This window comes from Macaca thibetana, chromosome 8 (genome assembly GCF_024542745.1).
Source record: "Macaca thibetana thibetana isolate TM-01 chromosome 8, ASM2454274v1, whole genome shotgun sequence".
Lineage (NCBI taxonomy): Eukaryota > Metazoa > Chordata > Mammalia > Primates > Cercopithecidae > Macaca > Macaca thibetana.
Genome location: NC_065585.1, coordinates 50612569 through 50633503, shown reverse-complemented (window position 1 = coordinate 50633503; position 20935 = coordinate 50612569). Strand labels below are relative to the sequence as shown.

The following is a 20935-nucleotide window of genomic DNA, read 5'->3' as shown; positions in this document are numbered from 1 at the left end:
ACTACCAGGCTCAAGCGATTCTCCCACCTCAGTCTCTTGAAGTGCTGAAATTATAGATATGAGCCACCATGCTCAGCTATTTATATAAGTTCAGATTAATTTTGTCCCAGCCACTCCTCTAGAAAACAAAATATGGTCAGCTCTCCATACCCATGGATTCTGCATCCACAGATTCCACCAACCATGGAATGAAAATATTATAAATAAATAAACAACAATATGAATAAAAAATAATACAAATTTTAAGATAGAGCAAATTATTTACGTAAATTATTTACATAACATTCACACTGTATTATAATTATAAGTAACCTAAGGTGATTTCAAGTATATAAGAGAAATACTGTACCGTTTTACATAAGGGACTTGGGCATCTATAGATTTTGGTATCCAATTCCCCATGGAATTGGATACCAAAGTACTGAGGAACTGTACACAGAATCTGCATTTTAGCTTTAAGGTCTATAAAATCCCTCTAGCATCCATCACCTCTGAGGATACAACAACGAAACAAAGACCTTAAGGCATGAATTACCATCCCTGGAACAGTGAGATTTCCTTCCAAATACCGTACCATGCCCACAGTAATTTGTGTATCTATTCATTTTAATTATCTTTAATCCCAAAGATTCTATTATTAGCATGACCTTTCATTGCTAATTAATCTTTTCCATACACACAAAATTTCTCCCATGAAAGAAATCATTTCTTCAACTTTCTACAATAGGTATGAATTAATGTGGGGTGGGTGGGCAGTGACAGAATGAAAAAATTAAATCTAAGAGTATATTAAATTAGACAAATCATTACCTTTTTAAATGAAATAATCCATAATCATGCTCTGCAAGAAACATCATTGTTCTGACACACGTCAGTAAACAGTTGTAACTGCTCTCAGAGTTAGCCAGCGTAGCCAACAGACAGTCACAGATTGAGGCCATCAATTCTTTATTTGGTAGAGAGTTGGAGAGCTGCTCCAGTTCAGAAATAGAACCTTCAGAAGAGCTTGGTAAAATAAGTGCAATGTCCTGTGGGGAGCAAGGGGAAAAAAATCAATTTTTTAAATGATTATCACCATCACTTAGCACTTTTGAGAAATACATAGCAATTAATATTCAATAACTATCTCATTAAAATATTGTTGCTACTGTTCCATCCCAAACATATACTTAAACACATTAAGAATAATGAAATTGCCGGGCGCAGTGGCTCAAGCCTGTAATCCCAGCACTTTGGGAGGCCAAAACGGGTGGATCATGAGGTCAGGAGATCGAGACCATCCTGGCTAACATGGTGAAACCCCGTCTCTACTAAAAAATACAAAAAACTAGCCGGGCGAGGTGGCGGGCGCCTGTAGTCCCAGCTACTCGGGAGGCTGAGGCAGGAGAAGGGCATGAACCCGGGAGGCGGAGCTTGCAGTGAGCTGAGATCCAGCCACTGCACTCCAGCCTGGGCCACAGAGCGAGACTCCATCTCAAAAAAAAAAAAAAAAGAATAATGAAATTACTTTTCCCTTTTAAAAAAGTTAATACAAGGATATACACCTAAAGGAATAAATATTTAAATATTTTGATTTACTTTTAAACGACATCTTTAAAAATTTTTTTTCTTTCGGTATTGCAGTAAATATAGTTTCTGTTTTCAAAAGGTTAAAGGTAAAAAGTATTTTGTACTAAAATAATTAACGTACTGTATTATTTATTCATTTGTATCTTTTTTGGTTTATAAAGAAACTTTTCAGAGAAATAAAGCTTTTTTTTTTTTTTGAGACGGAGTTTCACTCTTGTTGCCCAGGCTGGAACTCAATAGCACAATCTCGGCTCACCGCAACCTCTGCCTCCAAGCTTCAGGCAATTCTCCTGCCTCAGCCTCCCGAGTAGCTGGGATTACAGGCATGCGGTGCCACACCCAGCTAATTTTGTATTTTTAGTAGAGACAGGGTTTCTCCATGTTGGTCAGGCTGGTCTCGAACTCCCGACCTCAGGTGATTCACCTGCCTCAGCCTCCCTAAGTGCTAGGATTACAGGCATGAGCTACCACACCTGGCCAGAAATAAAGTTTAGTATACATTAATACTGCAATTTAAGGCTCGGCACAGTGGTTCACACCTGTAATCCCTGTACTTTCGGAGGCCAAGGCAAGTGGATTACTTGAGGCAAGAAGTTCAAGACGAGCCTGGCCAACATGGTGAAACACCCTTCTCTACCAAAAATACAAAAATTAGCCAAGCATGGTGGTGCATGCATGCAATCCCAGCTACTGGGAAGCTGAGGCAAGAGAATCACTTGAACCCAGGAGACGGAGGTTGCACTGAGCCAAGATCGTGCCACTGCACTCCAGTCTGGGCAACAGAACCAGGCTCCATCTCAAAAACAAGCAAACAAAAAAACAAAAAAAGCCCCCTACAATTTAAAATATCAGAAAGTTGGATGGATAGAGGAGATGAACATTTAACCACAGTCTTTCAATCAAATAGTTCCCTCTACTTTTTATATATATGTATATACTTCTAAATTCAAGTTTTCCAATGCTAAGCAAGTTTAGCTAATGATAACTCTAAAAACTCTCACTACTCTTTATAGAAGTAAACTGAATTTTTTTTTGAGATGAAGTCTCCCTCTATTGCCCAGGAGTGCAGTGGCGCAATCTTGGCTCATTGTAACCTCCGCCTCCTGGGTTCAAGCTGGGACTACAGATGCGCGCCACCACGCCCAGCTAGTTTTTTTGTAGTAGAGATGGGGTTTCACCATATTGGCCAGGCTGGTCTCAAACTCCTGACCTTGTGATCCACCCACCTCGGCCTCCCAAAGTGCTGGGATTACAGGCGTGAGCCACCATGCCCAGCCAAAAGTAAACTGAATTTTACAAGAGCATTTTGGATTATGTTTTATCATCTTTAATTACTTCAACATACTGCAAACTCATATTCAACTTGGCTTAAAACTATAAAACAAGGCTTGAATCAGAAGGAAAACACGGCAAAGTGAGGCCATCAATGAGATTCGTGTGACCAAGGCAGCTAGGATGCCATAGCACTGTTCAATGTAGTCATGCAACCCAAAGTGGATTACATAAGAAATACCAATCAAGTGGACACTTTGAGGTACAAGCACTTAGAATACCCTTTCTACCAGGTCCCCTTCTTTGTGAAAACAAGTCACACACACGCACACAAAAAAGTTCTTTCTTGACCTGGGTCTTAAAGGTAACCAAACTGAGAATCTGTTAAGGTAGAAAAATAGTCTTCCAACGTGGGACTCTATTCTGCCTGAAATAAAAAATCACATTTGATGACCACTTAGCAAGAGCATTCTGACAAGCTAAAACAGTATTAGGCATAGAAATCTCCAAAGATCTCAATCATAATGGGCTTTAAAAGTTAAAACAGGCCAGGCGCAGTGGCTCAAGCCTGTAATCCCAGCACTCTGGGAGGCCAAGACGGGCAGATCACGAGGTCAGGAGATCGAGACCATCCTGGCTAACACGGTGAAACCTCGTCTCTACTAAAAAAAAAAAAAATACAAAAAACTAGCTGGGCGTGGTGGCGGGCGCCTGTATTCCATCTACTCGGGAGGCTGAGGCAGGAGAATGGTGTAAACCCGGGAGGCAGAGCTTGCAGTGAGCCGAGATCGCGCCACTGCACTCCCTGGGCGACAGAGCGAGACTCCGTCTCAAAAAAAAAAAAAAAAAAGTTAAAACAATTCTCATTAACCCATGAAACTATAAACTGGAAGTCAATAATATAGACAACAGGGAAAAAATAGTACTACTGTTAGCCAACATCTATAAGCAAAGTAGTCTGAAACACACTAAAAGTGTAGTAGCCTTCAAATGTTGCCCTAACAAGAGAACACATTAATTCAATGAAGCTATGAAATTTAAGAATGACTTGGCGTAGCCAGGCATGGTGGCTCTCGTCTGTAATCCCAGCACTTTGGGAGGCTGAGGCAGATGGATCACCTGAGATCAGGAGCTCAAGACCAGCCCGAAAAACATGGTGAAACCCTGTCTCTACTAAAAATAAAAAAATTAGCCAGGCATGGTGGTATGTGCTTGTAATCCCAGCTACTCGGGAGGCTGAGGCAGGAGAATCACTTGAACCTGGAGGGGCAGAGGCTGCAGTGAGCTGAGATTGCACCATTGCACTCCAGCCTGGGCGACAGAATGAGACTCCATCTCAAAAAAAAGAATGACCTGTGTAATGTAATTGGAAGGAAAATGAATTAGACCCTAAAAAATACCGAAACAGTGGCACATAAAGCAATTACCCAAGGTTATGATCTTATAAAGGAAAGAAAAAAGCTCTTCAGAGAAACCCATGAACAATAGCAGGAATAATAAAACATAGGTGAGAGCTGTTCATTCACGGCCAAAATTTACACAAGATGCTTAAATACACACACACACACAGAAACTTTATAAAATAACTATAAATACCTGATCACAGAGAGACTGCAAAATGGATGTGACATATTCAACACACTGTTGGCGAATAACACTGTCTCCAGGAGACCGCACCAAAGCTAAAAGATCCTGGAATATCTCTGCGTATCTTTCATCACCTTTAATAGTTCCATTAATTAGATGCAAAATAGCTAATTTACAAGCTTTGTTTGAAGCCAGAGCATCAAGAAGAGCAAGCAACCTGGTGGTTTGGCTAGTATACTGTTTTTCTTTATCTTCTGAAGTGCTGAAATAAAATCAATACATTTAGTAAACAAAGTTCTTGATCTTAAGGCATTGTTTAACTAATATTTATTTCTCAATACACATCAACTTACACAAATTTTGCATAAAACATTTAATTCCTTGGGTATAATGACAAATTCTCTGGAATTTTACAATGACTGCAAAAATTTTATAAATTCAGGTTTCCAATAATATATTTTCTTAAATCAGAATACTTCTTTAGGATTTACCATTTGAAAACCCCAAATCAAGACCTTCAAGATATCGTCCACATGAAATGATGAAATAAAGCTTTCTCATTTTAAAAGTCTGTTAACTATTCATATATACATATGTGTGCATATGTAGGAATATGTGTATATTTACATGTATATATGTTATCTGGGCATTACAAACCCTAGTTTCCAAATTGTAAGGGAAAAAATACATGTGTCAAAAATAACTTGAGGAAAAAATTTTTAATGCAAAATGAAAATACCTTTGCAAGTCTTCTACAATCAAATCCAACACAGTTCTCATAATCAGAAGTGCAGTTGGTGAGGCAAGGTCACACAATTGAACACAAATACGCCGTAACATATGTTGAATGGGCTGGCAGGTTGTGCCAGAGAAAGAGCGAACTATTTCTTGGAGCAACTTTGCTTGAACATGAAGGTGCATGCTCCACAATTTTCGGGTGTTGAGTGCCACTGATATATCATGTGGCTCAATAACCTGTTAAAAAAGTATAATGTGTGTGTACGTAGATTTTTTAATATTTATTTATAGTCACAAAAACTGTTCAGGAAGAAATGTTATGAAAAGAACATTTTTACTGCATGCTTAAAACATTTAATCTTCTATTATACAGTTAAACATTTGCTTGAATTCAATGAGTCTAAAAAATCTTATTGTTCTCAGGTTAGCAGTTAGTTGAGTAGAGTCCATTGGTGAAGCAACCTAGTTATTGGCAAATTCTAACACATGGTAAGGAGGGGGAAAAGGATGTAAAATAACAGAAATATGTAAGTACAAACATACATAACAGCATAATAAAACTCACTTTAACAAAAATTTATTTAAAATGTTACCCCCATATTTCCTCAATGACCAACTTGTTGCAGTTTTATCTCCCCCTCATCCGGTTATTTTATGTCTTTTTGGGAGGAAGGGAGATGAGGGTTTTTGTTTTTTAACAAAATCACTGGCTTTTTAAAAAGTGTTACTGCAGTCATTTATAAGATGCATGTTATATGGAAGTGATACCTGAGTTGTTTGCATGGGCAATGGAAGAGGCAGCAGCTCTGAAAGGAGTATGAGTCCAGAAAAAAATCCTTCAGGAACCTTCAAGATTGAAGAAAGAACTTCTTTTAACATTAAAGACCAAGTATTATTGGCCAGAGTCTCTTCTGAGATTGTGAGTTTTTCATTAACTCCTTGTGTAAAAGTCAGTAAAATATCAATGATATCATTCTGAATTTTCTGTTCATCACTATCCAAACGACCTGAGAGGGGGATAGAGCACAGGAGCATATGTAAAGTAACAAGCGCTGAAGGAACACGCATGTCCTTAAACTCAAAGGATCCACCTCTCAGGAGTTCTGTTAACATAGTTTTAAGAAGAGTGAGTGTGCAGCGAGCCATTGAAATAGTAGTAACTCTGTGAAGGGTGGTCCCCATGTTGACATGGAGCCTCCAAGGCTGAGTCAGAATACTGTTCAATTTTTGCAGAACTCGAATAAACGTGTCCATTCCTTCAGCAGAAAAAAGCTGAATAACGGCAAGATTCCATTTCAGATCTTTCTGTTGACCTTTATATAGGATAAGGAAAAGAAACAAAACTAATTACATATATGTTAATAACTGATTAAAAATTATTATTAAACTAAATATTTAATATTTATGATAAATGATTTTTATTACATTTATAATAAATGATTATGATAAATATTTACTTATATTTAATTAAAATGATATTTATCTGATGTTTAATAATTATTAAACTAAATATTTAATAAATGATATTTATTCTAGGCTTAAGAATCATAGTTTTTAAAATACAGTAGCCACATTACCTTCAACAGGAGGTGGTGGGCATGCAACATTACAGAGAACACGTAAGGCAGTGGTAAGGCCAACTCCTTCTGGGGTCATCAAGTTATCAATATTCTTTAAAAATAAAAATGAACAGAATATTACATTTCTTAGTACCCATGAGATCAACAGAAAATTCCAGACAAGGAATTACTTAAAAATATGAGCTTCAAGTTAAGAACATACAATATTTTATATTTATTAAGTAAATTTAAAACATGAATAAGGCCCTAGAGTTAAATTAATTTATCAAGATTATTTGATCTCTGGCACATGTTGTACTATATGCAATATTATGTAAATAAAAAGAACTGTAATGCACAAGTTCATTGAAAAGAACCAACTAGAACAAAGATAACATAAAGAAATGTATGAAACTCCCTGTATTAAGAGTTTACAATGGCTACTTTCTATATACTCTTTTCATACATCTTCTCTGCCAAAAATGAAGCAATAACTATATTTAAAAAGTCCTGTGGAGGCTGAGTGCAGTGGCTCACACCTGTAATCCCAGCACTCTGAGAGGTTGAGATGGAAGGACTGCTTGAGCCCAGGAGTTCGAGACCAGCCTGGGCAACACAGTGACACCCTGCCTCTACAAAATATTAAAAAATCATCCAGGGGTAGTGGTGCATGCCTGTTGTCCCAGCTACTCAGGAGGCTGAGGTGGAAGGGATCACTTTAGCCTGGAAGGTCAAGAGTAGAGTAAACCGTGATCATGCCATTGCACTCCAGCCTGGGCAACAGAGTGAAACCTTGTCTCTAAAAAAATAAAAACAAAAAGCCCTGTGAGTACTCAACTTCCTTCAAAAGTGAGGAAGCAGTAGGGAATGTTTTTGGCCTACATGGCATGCATTTTTTTAAATGCAGATACCAGGGGAGTCTAATATACTGTAGCCAGGTGGGGCACAGGTTAAAGGAAAAACAAATACAATTGCCTATGTCCTTAGCACCTGCCTATGCTATGTTTCTAGGTAACAAATAGTTAGGTTTCAGTTTTCTTAGCTTTCACAGAACAGTATTATCAATCGTTTAAAAACTTGGGGCTGGGTGTGGTGGCTCATGCCTGTAATCCCAGCACTTTGGGAGGCTGAGACGGGTGGATCACCTGAGGTTGGGAGTTTGAGAATAGCCTGGCCAACATGGTGAAACCTCGTCTCTACTAAAAATACAAAAATTAGCCAGGCGTGGTAGCACGCGCCTGTAATCCCAGCTACTCAGGAGGCTGAGGCAGGAGAATTGCTTGAAGCTGAAAGGTGGAAGCTACAGTGAGCCGAGATTGAGCCACTGCACTCCAGCCTGGGTGACAGGGCAAGACATCATCTCAAAAACAAAAACAAAGATAAAAACAAACAAACAAAAAACCTTGGAAGAAATAACATTCAAAAAACATTACTATCTCTTAGCTCATAGTAGAGTCTAGACCAAAAAAAAAAAAAAAAAAGGTTACTATCTCAATTTAGCTTTTCTTTTATTCTAATCCTTTTCCTTATAATTCCATAAATTACATAAAGCAGCAGGAAGACATAGAGTGAAGTTTCAGTCTTGCATCAACTTTTTATAGTCCATGTTGGGATGAGAGCCACTTATGATAATCATAATTAATGGGATGAAGGTTTACATAAAAATCAACTCTTAACTGCAGCATGTAATTCACATTTCTACATCTAAATTTCTTACTGATTAAACAGTTTTACTCAAACCATCGCCATTTATTGAACATCTTGTTAATATTCACTCAACCATGCACAAGTACCCAGAATACCTGACCATCTAAATTTACAGGATATTAATTGTACTTCTCCTGAATAAAAGAAAATGTAATGAAAAGTTCTAGATGTCATTTGAGGTTCAGATTAAGAACACGGAAGAATATGACGGCACCACAGGAAGTAAAAGTACTCTTAGGAGAGTTGGAGTACAAGAAGACAAAGACAGAGAAATCAGTAAAGAAAAATCTGAAGCAGATAAACCCCAACAACACTTTGCTGTGGGTCCCAACAGCAACAAATTAAATATACGAAAATTATTTTAATAATATACACTGCAATTCCAAAACCAAGATGGCTTACATACTCTCTCTCTCATACACACACACGCAAACACACATGTATATGCATGCATGTGCACACACATGCACAGATTTCACCTGCTAAATGAGAGAGAGAATTCAAGATCCATTCTGCTCTTCTAACTTGAAACGTTTTATGCATATATGAGTGCTTTTAACTTTCCTTGCTATGCTACACAATGATTCGACTAAGGAACAGAGATGAAAATTTTGAATGTAAAATTTTAAAACTGCATTATGAGTTTTATGAATTTTTAACTGTTATGAATTATCTCAACTGCAGATTTAACTATCCCAAATTAACAAAGAGAACCAGCCTCCACTGCAATTATCTGAAATGGGCCCTATCAATTTTTACGTAAATATTTTGAGTGAAATTCTTTTTCAGAAATAATGTTTAGCTGAAACAGTTATATGTTACGTGACTACAGCATTTAAAACACTTATAAATGTCATCAAGATTGTAGGTGATACTATTTCCATTTCAGAGGGAAAAAATAGGACAGAATCCAGTAGTGAAAAGTAGTACAGTACACAGGGTTAGGTGCACGTGTATTCACATATGCATATAATCACACATCCATCTATATGCATATACCAATCTGTACCTACAAAGTCTAATAAATCAGTCAAGGACACTTAACAATGTCTACATTATCTACACAAGTGATTCAATGCAGTATCACCATATACTACCACACAGTTTCAAAAAGTCAAAGCACTTTTAAGTTTTACACTTACCTGCTTAACATACTCAATTAAGTTTGGGATGCAGTTAATTTCAAATCTAAGGTTTTTCAGAGGTTCAAGCCACTTGCCAAGTTCTTAAAAAGAAAAATAATAATTTATAATATTTAAAAATAGAAGGCTTTATAACAAAGAAAGTAAGTATTTCTTCCAAAGAAAAACATTATTAGGTCCATGTTGATTTCAATCATCTAAATTTCATACAGGGATGGACTTGTACTTAATTCTTTTTGTTTTCTTTTTTTTTTTTTTTTTTTTTTGAGACAGAGTTTCGCTCTTGTTGCCCAGGCTGGAGTGCAGTGGCGCAATCTGGGCTCACTGCAACCTCTGCCTTCTGGTTGCAAGCAATTTTCCTGCCTCAGCCTCCCGAGTATCTGGGATTACAGGCACCTGCCACCACACCGGGCTAATTTTTGTATTTTTAGCAGAGATGGGGTTTCATTCACCATGTTGGCCAGGCTAGTCTCGAACTTCTGACCTCATGATCCGCCCGCCTTGGCCTCCCAAAGTGCTGGGATTACAACTTGTATCTAATTCTTTAGACAAGTTTTTCATTCTGTTGCCCAGGCTGAAGTGCAGCAGTGTGATCATGGCTCACTGCAGTCTCACCCTCCTGGACTCAATCAATCCTCCTGCCTTAACCTCCAAAGTAGCTAGGACTACAGGTGTGCATCACCACACCTGGCTAATTTTTGTACTTTTTGTAGAGATGGGGTTTCACCATGTTGCCCAGACTGGTCTCAAACTCCTGGATTCAAGTGATCCACCTACCTCAGCCTCCCAAACTGTTGGAATTACAAGCATGAGCCACCGCGCCCGGCTTAAACAATTTAGTTTTAAAATGAAAGAAGTGCCTACTCTTAGTTATCTGATTTCTGCAAATTTAGATGTTTAAATGCTTAAATAGTCTATATAATTAAAATTAATTTTTACAATTTACAACATTAAAAAATTACAAAATAGGGTCGGGCATGGTGGCTCACGCCTATAATCCCAGCACTTTGGGAGGCTGAGGCAGGTGGATCACAGGATCAAGAGATTGAGATCATTCTGGCCAGCATGGTGAAACCCCATCCCTACTTTAGTCCCTACTAAAAATACAAAAATTAGCTGGGCGTGGCAGCACGCACCTGTGGTCCCAGATACTAGGGACGCTGAGGCAGGAGAATCGCTTGAACCTGGGAGGAGGAAGTTGCAGTGAGCCGAGATCACGCCACTGCACTCCAGCCTGGTGACAGAGCGAGACTCTGTCTCAAAAAAATGTATATATATACAAAATAGACTGCTTATAAATTAATGTAACATAGTGTTTATTCACCTATCTTTGCCACTGCCTCTCACACCCACCCAAAAAAAGTATAAACAAAATTTATTAATTTCTAAAGGAATCAAACCCAAGGGGAGATATTTTGCTGAGTGCCTTTTCCTCTAAGAGGAAGTTTTAATTTTGTCAACTTCCAAATTTGCCCTTATAAAATTACTATCACCCCAAAAGAATGACAGCAAACTTTGTTTATAGAATAAACACAAATAAAATCTACCATTTACTGCAAACAAACTCAAAACTCTCCCAGAAGCTATGCCATAACTCCTATATTCTATCACCAAAAATGTTTCTAGAAAAGCACTCTAATGTAAAAAGTGAAATACCAGTTCCAGATGCCATATAGGAAATAGAAAATAGTAGCCAGGTCTTTCCTTGGTTCTACACTCCTCCACAAGAATTACAGCTGTACACAATTTTCCCCATGCATTTTAAAATTAACTCTTTCTCATATATAGAATATATTGCTCAAAGATACAAGAAATAATAATAAAACAAATACCAGAATACCCAACACCCTGAAAAAGTACTAAAGCACTAATAATACCTTTGAAGACACTGTGTGCCCGTGCCCTCGCCCTCCTTTTATAAATGCATTCTTCAAGGAAAAAAGCTATTCCCAGAATGGGAAGTTGAATTTACTATCCAACTTTTACTGGAGATATCACAAGTAAAATTTAGGATTAAAAAGAAAAGAAGAGGCCACATGCTATTTTAAACCTTTTTTACAGTATTTACTCAATGTTATCAAATTTTCTACTTGATAAGGTCAGAAAATGAGGAACCAAAATAAAATAATTTAAAACTTATAATTAGGTATATTAAACTTTTCAAGGCTGCCCACATAAGGTTTCCCATAAATGTCATTCAATATACATTTATATACTTAAAAAAATAATAGTCATATTTACTATTCTTTACTTCTGAGGATAGCACAAATGTGTTACTCCACAATTAGATTTCTAAGTTGCAGTTTGTGTTTTATGTAGAAATACATACACAGCAAAACACACAGAGGAAAACTATACCCAAAAACTGAACTTGAGTCTTTTTTTTTTTTTTTTTTTTTTTTTTTGAGATGGAGTCTTGCTCTGTTGCCCAGGCTGGAGTGCAGTGGTGTGATCTCAGTTCACTGCAACCTCCACCTCCCGGGTTCAAGCAATTCTCTTGCCTCAGCCTCCCGAGTAGCTGGAACCACAGGCGTGTGCCACCACGCCCAGCTAATTTTTGTATTCTTAGTAGAGATGGGGTTTCACCATGTTGGCCACGCTGGTCTTGAACTCCTGACCTCAGGTGATCCACCTGCCTTGGCCTCCCAAAGTCCTGGGATTACAGGCATGAGCCACCGTACCTGGCCTTGAGTTTGTCTTTAAACTACCTCTTCCATTTTGATAAGAAATTTCAACAAACTACCAATTTTCATGACTTTCCAGAAAAGGTAGTTGTAAAAACTACTTTGTTTATATACTAAAACATTTTATCAATCTTTAGTTTGTAAAAACTATCTTCATAAAAAGTAATTTCAGGAAGTTAAAAACAGTATTACTATGTATATTATCAAAACATGATGAAGGACTAATCACAGATATTCAAAGGTTTGTTCCTTCACATATTACAAATGCTTAAAATAACTTAGATACCATACCTTGCAATTTAGCATTATTTTCATCTGCTTTACAAAGCTTCAAGAGAGATGCTGCATGTTGTTCTAGCATTTGAACATCACTGGAAGACTGAACCACCACCAAAATAAGTATACATGCATAATTATAAGCTACTGACTTCTTAGATTTGGAATCACTGAAACAAAATAAGGTTTTTAAGTTTTGGATACAAAAACAATTTTTTAGGAACAATTTTTAAAATATTTTCTTCTACTTGGCTTTAAAGAGATCAAAGAAATTTACAATAAAACATGACTGAAGACAAGAAATCAGATTTCACAGTTCATATCCAATGCACTTGAAACCATTACTTAAAAGTATATAAAAAAGCATACATATCACTATGGAAAGTAAAATTCTATTAAGAAATAAGATCAAAAAACAATGAAATATTAACAAGTATACTTCATTAGCAATGAAAGATTAGGAAGTATACTTCATTAGTCTCCTTCAAAATATTTGTCCAATCTGGATAAATAGGAAGGAGTATGATTACCTGCCTTCAATACTCAGTATTCCACTATAAACCTGTTAAGATATAGCTAGGCATGGAAGTCACTGCTGTTTGCTTTTTGTAAGCACCCCACAAAAGATCCATCACTCAAGGAATTATATACCAAGTCCTCACCGTGAGGGCAGTTATCTGGATGCCATTTGCCTTGTGTGACATGAACCAGAAATAAGGCACGTCTCTCTTCTCATACACTAAAACCCTCTGCCCTACCAAGAAGGCTCTTCAAACCATTATAATTCTCAATTTACCCACCTAGTCAAAGCAATTCTGAATCCAGAGCATGGTTTAGAATGCAAGGACAGGAGCCAGCAAGAGAGTGTAAGAGGAATAAAAGGAATATATACCTTAAGGTACATATTCCTGTGCCTTAGAATTCCCCTCTACATAAAACAGCAGAGGGTACTACAGTTGCAATCTTTAACACCATGGGTTAACTGAAGGAAGGTGCTAAAGAGTCCATTGTTATTACTTTATAGCCACATCTTTTATTTTAGAGATTTCTGTCACTCTAACCTTTAATTAACAAGTTATGCGTTACATCAAAACTATAGTTTTTTCCCTCTCAAAACAACACTTTCTTTTAAGAAACTAGACCATTAGTTAATCTGATTTTCTAACATCACAGAAAATTTAAGGAGTAAGTAGGAAATTACCCTAAGGCTTCTTTGGAATAGTACTCCATTAAAGTAATAAGACTTTGGAGATTTTTCTCCAGACTAAAAACATGGCCAACAGCTGATCTTCCCACAGGATTAAAAGTAATCAAATAAAGATTGTGCAGGGTTCCCAAGAGATCCGAATGGTCAGTTTCTTCACTGGCTGTACAACGCTGAAAATGGCTGAACAGTTCTGTAATACATTGCAATGTCTGTGTTGAGTCCTGTAGCCACAAGGCAAATGCATCATCAATAACACCATCAGATTGGAGACCTTCCTCCTCATCTTGATCATAAAGGTGACACAGAGCTCGGATCAATAAATTTGTTGCTTCATATTCCGACATAAAAAAAAGAAGACCCTTCTGCGACTGTGCAAGAAACTTCAAAACATCTTTTGTGGCTTGCAGCACACCAGGGTGAGCACTTGTTACTGGAATTGACAGAAGCAAGGTAACCAACTCCAAGAAGTGATGACTGTGAAGATATCTGCGGAAGAGTTAATTGATATATGTCAAGTCAGTGCAAAGCACTCTTCATTTACTCTATATTCAGACAAGACACCGATAAAAAATTTTAATGACCATAATCCTTATCCTTAGTAATACACTGCTTTAACTGAAAACATAATGTGACTGGCAAGTCTTCTCTAGATGAGGCCAAACAAAAGTGAATGTTCTGTGAGGCTTTGTCCTAGTTAGCACTCAACAGACGTTAAATAAATTATTATTGACAAGTTTTTCCTTTAAATTTTGGGCCTTCTTTCCAGGATACTTATCAAATGCTCCTTTTTCACCATGGTCCCACTTTATTCATGGCATATCGGTATATGCAAATTCGTGCATCTAGGAAAAATACAGTATATACACAGTCAGCACTCCGCATCTGCATTTGTGGATTAAGCCAACTGCAAATTGAAAACATTTTTTAAAAGTGCATCTGGCGCCAGGTGCAGTTGCTCACACTTACAATCCCAAGCACTTTGGGAGCTGAAGCAGGCAGATCACTTGAGGCCAGGAGCTCAAGACCAGACTGGGCAACATGGCAAAACCCTGTCTCTACAAAAAATACAAAAATTAGCCAGGCGTGGTGGCACATTTCTGTAGTCTCAGCTACTGGGGAGGCTGAGGTGGGAGGATCGCTTAAGCCCAAGAGGTTGAGACTGCAGAAAGCCAAGACCATGCCACTGCACTCCAGCCTGGGCTAGGTGAAAGAGCAAGACTCGAAAAGAAAAAAAATGTATCAGTACTGACCGTGTACAGACTTCTCTCTTACATCATTCCCTACACAACAGTAGTATAACAACCATTTACAGAGCATTTATATTGTACTATGTATTATAAGTAACCTAGACATGACTTCAAGTATACAAGAGGATATGCATAGGTTATATGCAAATACTACATCATTTTATATTTTATATCAGAGACTGGAGCATCCTTGGATTTTGGTTTCCAAGGGAGGTCTGAGAATAATTTCACAGACAGTGAGGGATGACTATACTATAGAAAAATATAGTATACTCAGATTTACTACAGTAGATCTGAATTAGTATCTCCAGGGAAAAAACTTTCAAATTATCAATTTTTAACATTTAAGTAGTTAGTATTACCACACATAGCACTCTTTTATCAAATCTAAGAATTATTCTTTAGCATACATAGTCCTAAGGGGAAAAGACCGAATTTACTCAACACTTCAAAATAGACACAAATGCTACTGACAACTTCTTTGGGCATCCTTATCTGTATGGATTTTCTTCCTTGCCTATAGGCCATGCCAGATGTAAACCCTTTAATTTTTTTATGAGACGAGATCTAGCTATGTTGCCCAGGCTGGACTCAAACTCCTGGCCTTAAGTGATTCTCTGGACTCAAGTGATCCTTTTGCCTCATCCTCCCTAAACTCTTTTCCAAATTTTATCTCTCTTTTCTTTTTAATTTTTTGGTTCTGGAGTACGTGTACAGAATGTGCAGGCTTGTTACACAGGTAAACATGTGCCATGGTGGTTTGCTACACCTATCAACCCATCACCTAGGTATGAAGCCCAGCATGTATTAGCTACTTTTCCTGATGTTCTCCCCCAACCCCCTGTTCCCCCTTAACAGAGCCCAGTGTGTGTTGCTGCCCTTTTTGTGTCCATGTGCTCTCACTGTTCAGCTCCTACTTATAAGTGAGAACATGAAGTATTTGGTTTTCTGTTCCTGCATTAGTTTGCTGAGGATAATGGCTTCCAAATTAATCTATGTCCCTGCAAAGGACATGATCTCATTCCTCAACTTTTAAAAAATGAAACTTAACCAGACTTTAAAGAAAAAAGAACCAAAACATTGTATTTGTTCATATACTCAAAAATGGGTTAAAAATCTGTCAAAACATCTCTTGACTACAAGATAGAACCAGCTTAATGAAAACTTAATTTTTAATTAGTAAGATATCATTTTTTCTGAATGTTAAAAAGAATAAAAATTATTTATAATTCTGACTCATTCTCTTCCATTTTAGTCACTGCAAATGGCAACACAATAGCTTTCATAAACCCCTGTCAAAATACAACTAAAAAGTAAATGACAGGCCAGAACTTAATTTTCTCAAAAGCTGAAACTGCCTCTTCAGTCCTATTACTCTTTAAACCCAGGCTTCTACTTCACAACAATAAATACTCACCAGTAACTGCTTACTACAAAGGCAAACAGAACCCTCAAGAAGACAAAACTCCAGAATTACTATGCTCTAAGAGCATTCTCCTTATGGACCATTCGGAGAATGGTTAAAATAGCAGGCCTCAGACTGCACATCCTTAGAGGTCTGCTTGCAAGGTTGGCCACTGGCTAACTTCTGGGAACTTAGATTTCGAGAGGGTTCCTGTGCCCCTAACTGATAAGAATGGTTCCTCGTGCCTAAATTATTTATGCAAACAATATGGTTATGCTGAACACCTGCATTCCTTCTAGGAGTCTGGAATTCTGGTAGAAGATAGGCAGTGAGTGCCCACCTGACTACTCACAATAAAAAAAATTTGCATGCCAATTAGCTTGATATAATTATTCCACAATGTATACATGTATCAAAACATGTCATCGTTGCTATTTAAAAATAAAAAATAAAAAAGCCTGGGTGCCGAGTTTCTAAAGAATTCCTCAACAGGCAACACTTCACACATGTTGTCACAACCTGTTGCTGGGAGAATTAGGCAGGCACTATGTGACTCCACTGTGAAAGGATTCTGGAAGCTTGCACCTGGTTTTCCCAGACTTCCTCCCATGTACCTTTTTCCTTTGCTGAGTATTATATGCTGAGTTTTGTGAGTCCTCCTAGAGAATCTTGGTGCTCTTGGGGACCTGACATAGGACAACAGTCCTCGCCAACACTTCAAAAAAAAGACCCTCCAAAGTACAATTATTTTCCCTTTCAAAATTCACTCTCCTTCCTAATTCACCAGTTTCTGTCAGTAAAACCACAGCTCCAATTGCTACCCTGGCTAGAAATCTCTAGCTCCTTCTCACTTTCCTTCGCCTACTAGGTCCTGTTGCCAAGTGCCAGTACTATTATACAATACAACGGCTATCTCACAATCTCTGTCAATATAAGTACAATATTTGCCTTTCCATTACCTGTTAAGGGCAAAGTACCTAAAACCTAGCACCTAGAAACCTCAGACTATCTTATTTTCCTAACAACTCTAATTTCTTTTCCATTGCAATACGTCTTGCAACATCTGAGAATATTACTCTGATCACATCAGATCTGCTACTCCAAAATATTCAATACCTTTCCATATTCTAAAAATAAAATTCAAATTCCTTAGCACAACGATTCTGGGCCCTTTATTTCCTCTTGTCTGATACCCAAATGTACCTCCTCCATATGGTGGGAAAAAAAACACTTAGTAAGTATTTAATAACTAGCTTCTTCTCAGTGACTGAAAGCATCACCTATTCTACTAAAAATAAAGTTGTTAGTAAGAAGTATCTAAATTTCTCTACAATCTCCAAGACTACAAATGTATCTATATTTGCATACTTAGAAGACTTCCTTTCTCCTGCCCAAAACCAAACTCCTACACTAGTACTCTTGTCCTCATCTCCCACCAAGCCTTGCTCCAGCAATTGTTATTGTTTACTCCTACATCATAAACATCTCCCTCTCCACTGACTTTGTAAATGAGTCATTATTCCCAGCCTACAAATATGCTCAAGCCTCTCCTTTTTGACCCCAACATCTCCCTCTAGCTGCTGCCTTGTTTCTTACTTTTCCTTTTAGCCGAATTTCTTGTTCTGAGACACGGTCTCACTCTGCTGCCCAAACTGGAGTGCAAAAACCTTCCTTTTTGACCCCAACATCTCCTTCTAGCTGCTGCCTTGTTTCTCACTTTTTCTCTTAGCCAAATTTCTTGTTTTGAGACACGGTCTCACTCTGCTGCCCAGACTGGAGTGCAGTGGCACAACCACAGCTCAATGCACCCTTAACCTCTCAGGCTCAAGCAATCCTCCCACCTCACGGTCCTGAGCAGCTGGGACCACAAGCGCACGCTACTGTTCCCAGTTAATTTTTTTTTTAATTTTTTATTTTCTGTAGAGGTGAGATCTCCCTATGTTGCCTAGGCTGGCCAAATGTCTTTTTTTTGAGATGGAGTTTCGCTCTTGTCGCCCAAGCAGGAGTACAGTGGCACAATCTCGGCTCACTGCAACCACTGCCTCCTGGGTTCAAGCGATTCTCCTGCCTCAGCCTCCTGAGTTAGCTGGGATTACAGGCGTGCGCCACCATGCCTGGCTAGTTTTTGTTTTCTTTTTTTGAGACAGCATCTCGCTCTGTTGCCCAGGCTGGAGTGCAGTGGCCCGATCTCGGCTCACCAGAACCTCCAACCTCCCAGATTCAAAGGATTCTCCTGCCTCAGTCTCCCAAGTAGCTGGGTTTACAGGCACGTTCCACCAAGCCTGGCTAATTTTTGTGTGTGTGTGTCTTTTTTGTTACTTTTTTTTTTTTTTTGAGACAGAGTTTCACTCTTGTTGCTCAGGCTGGAGTGCAATGGTGCGATCTCGGCTCACCGCAACCTCTGCCTCCCAGGTTCAAGCAATTCTCTGCCTCAGCCTCCCAAGTAGCTGGGATTACACCCATGAGCCACCATGCCCCACTGATTTTGTATCTTTAGTAGAGATGGCGTTTCTCCATGCTGCTCAAGCTGGTCTTGAACTCTCAACTTCAGGTGATCCACCTGCCTCGGCCTCCCAAAGTGCTGGGATTACAGGTGTGAGCCACCGTGCTCGGCCTGTTTTGTTTTTGTTTTTGTGGTTTTTTTTTTTTGAGACAGAGTCTCACTCTGTAGCCTAGGCTAGAGTGCAGTGGCCAGATCTTGGCTCACCGCATGCTCTAACCTCCAGGTTCAAATGATTCTCCTGCCTCAGTCTCCCGGGTAGCTGGGATTACAAGCACCCACCACCACACTCGGCTAATGATTGTATTTTCAGTAGAAACGGGGTTTACCATGTTGGCCAGGCTGGTCTTGAACTCCTGACCTTAGCTAATCTGCCTGCCTCAGCCTCCCAAAGTGCTGGGATTACAGGCATGAGCCACCACACCCAGCTCTAGTTTTTTATTTTTAGTAGAGATGGGGTTTTGCCATGTTGGCCAGGCTGGTCTCGAACTCCTGACCTCAGGTGATCCATCCAAATTTCTTAAAACAGTGGCCTACACTGTTTCAAATCCTTATTGGCCAATGGCTTTTCATCCACACTTCCTCTCCCACTGCTACATTAAACTACTTTTGCCATACCCCCGGTTGCAATCTATGTTACAAAATACATGATTTCCTATCCTTATCTTTTCTGAACCTCTGCACAGTATCACAACAAACCATTCACTGGTTCCCAAAACTATTTGCTTCCTGGGTTTCTATTGTCTCCTACTTGTCATTTTGTCTTTCTATTCCTTCTAAGTATCCTGCCTAAATGCATACTCTGCCCACCTCTTACATATTACTGCTCCCCAACCTCCCATCACTGCCCCACTGATTTCCCAGTACACAATCTGTGAGGGTTGCCAGTATCCAGCCTCGAGTGTTCACTTTGGGCCTCTCTACCTTTCTTCCTCAAGGTTTCTCCCAAAGCCATTAAAGGGTGCTCAAACCACAAGCAAGAACAGCTCAGAAGCATAAGAGTTAAAGTTTCTTGTGGGCATCCTTGAATCAAAGGGGAGAGTTGGTAGATAAATGCCCCAGGCTGAATGTTTTAGGAGGATAAGCAGGAGATACACTTTAACCAGTTCTTCAGAGGGTCCCCAGTAGGATGAGCCCCAGCTGTCCACAGCAATAATAAGCATAATAACACTTCCTTTACTGGTTTTTCTCCTCTTCTTATCTTACTCTCTTCATGCATTTCTGCTTTGTAGGATAATCTTTCAAACAAAGAACCTGCACCTAAGACTTCGACTCAAGTTATCCTTTTAGGGAACGCAAACTAAGACAAGGTCTGACAGTTTCAGCTAAAAACAGGAATTTGGATAAGTGGAGGTTTTAGAGTGGACACATATCCCATCTCCTGGTAATGCACTATGCTTCAAATCAATGAAAATATTAATCACAAAAATAAGTAATAAAATAACTCAAATGCCATTTTTCCATTTTTATGTTAGGAAATTATTTACAGGCAAATGGGAAGAAAGAAAGTCTCAAAACAAAATAAAAAATCTACTATGGATAGTGGTCCTAACAATGGCAAAACTGTATCAACAGATAACAAGAGAGGTAGACGGCAAAAACAAGTAGTAACAGAACCTTAAAGACATCTTTAACCAGGACAATAAAATTAAGTTAGTAAAATATAATTTTAACTTACAATGTATTAAGAGTAATAAGTACAGACAGGTCCACATAGAAAAGCTCTCCTTCCTACACCATCCCTTTGTACCACCTTCCCAGAAGCAAGTCAGCAGTTTCTCATTTATTCTTGCTCATAGACATGCTTAAACAAGCATCATTGTTAATTATTAAACTCTTTCACTAAGTTCCCAATTTTGCTTTAAGAACTAACACAGGCCGGGCGCAGTGGCTCATGCCTGTAATCCCAGCACTTTGGGAGATCATGAGGTCAGGAGATCGAGACCAGCCTGACCAATATGGTGAAACCCCGTCTCTACTAAAAATACAAAAAAAAAAAAAAAAAACTTAGCTGGGCGTGGTGGCACACGCCGAGGCGAGCG

General features: G+C 38.6%; 1 protein-coding gene and 1 long non-coding RNA gene across 2 annotated transcripts in view; one reads left to right on the top strand and one right to left on the bottom strand.

Annotated features, from left to right (window-relative positions):
• The window catches only part of LOC126960869 (uncharacterized), a 289975-nt gene that overhangs the window by 6010 nt on the left and 263030 nt on the right, over positions 1-20935 (top strand). The window lies entirely within an intron of this gene.
• The window catches only part of VIRMA (vir like m6A methyltransferase associated), a 64055-nt gene that overhangs the window by 16217 nt on the left and 26903 nt on the right, over positions 1-20935 (bottom strand). The window contains exons 9-16 of the mRNA XM_050800472.1: positions 13736-14227; positions 12550-12704; positions 9575-9657; positions 6744-6837; positions 5935-6479; positions 5168-5403; positions 4438-4690; positions 811-1028 (exon numbers count right to left, since the gene is read on the bottom strand). Coding sequence (XP_050656429.1) covers positions 811-1028; positions 4438-4690; positions 5168-5403; positions 5935-6479; positions 6744-6837; positions 9575-9657; positions 12550-12704; positions 13736-14227 — 2076 coding nt within the window. The remainder of the gene's footprint in view (positions 1-810; positions 1029-4437; positions 4691-5167; positions 5404-5934; positions 6480-6743; positions 6838-9574; positions 9658-12549; positions 12705-13735; positions 14228-20935) is intronic.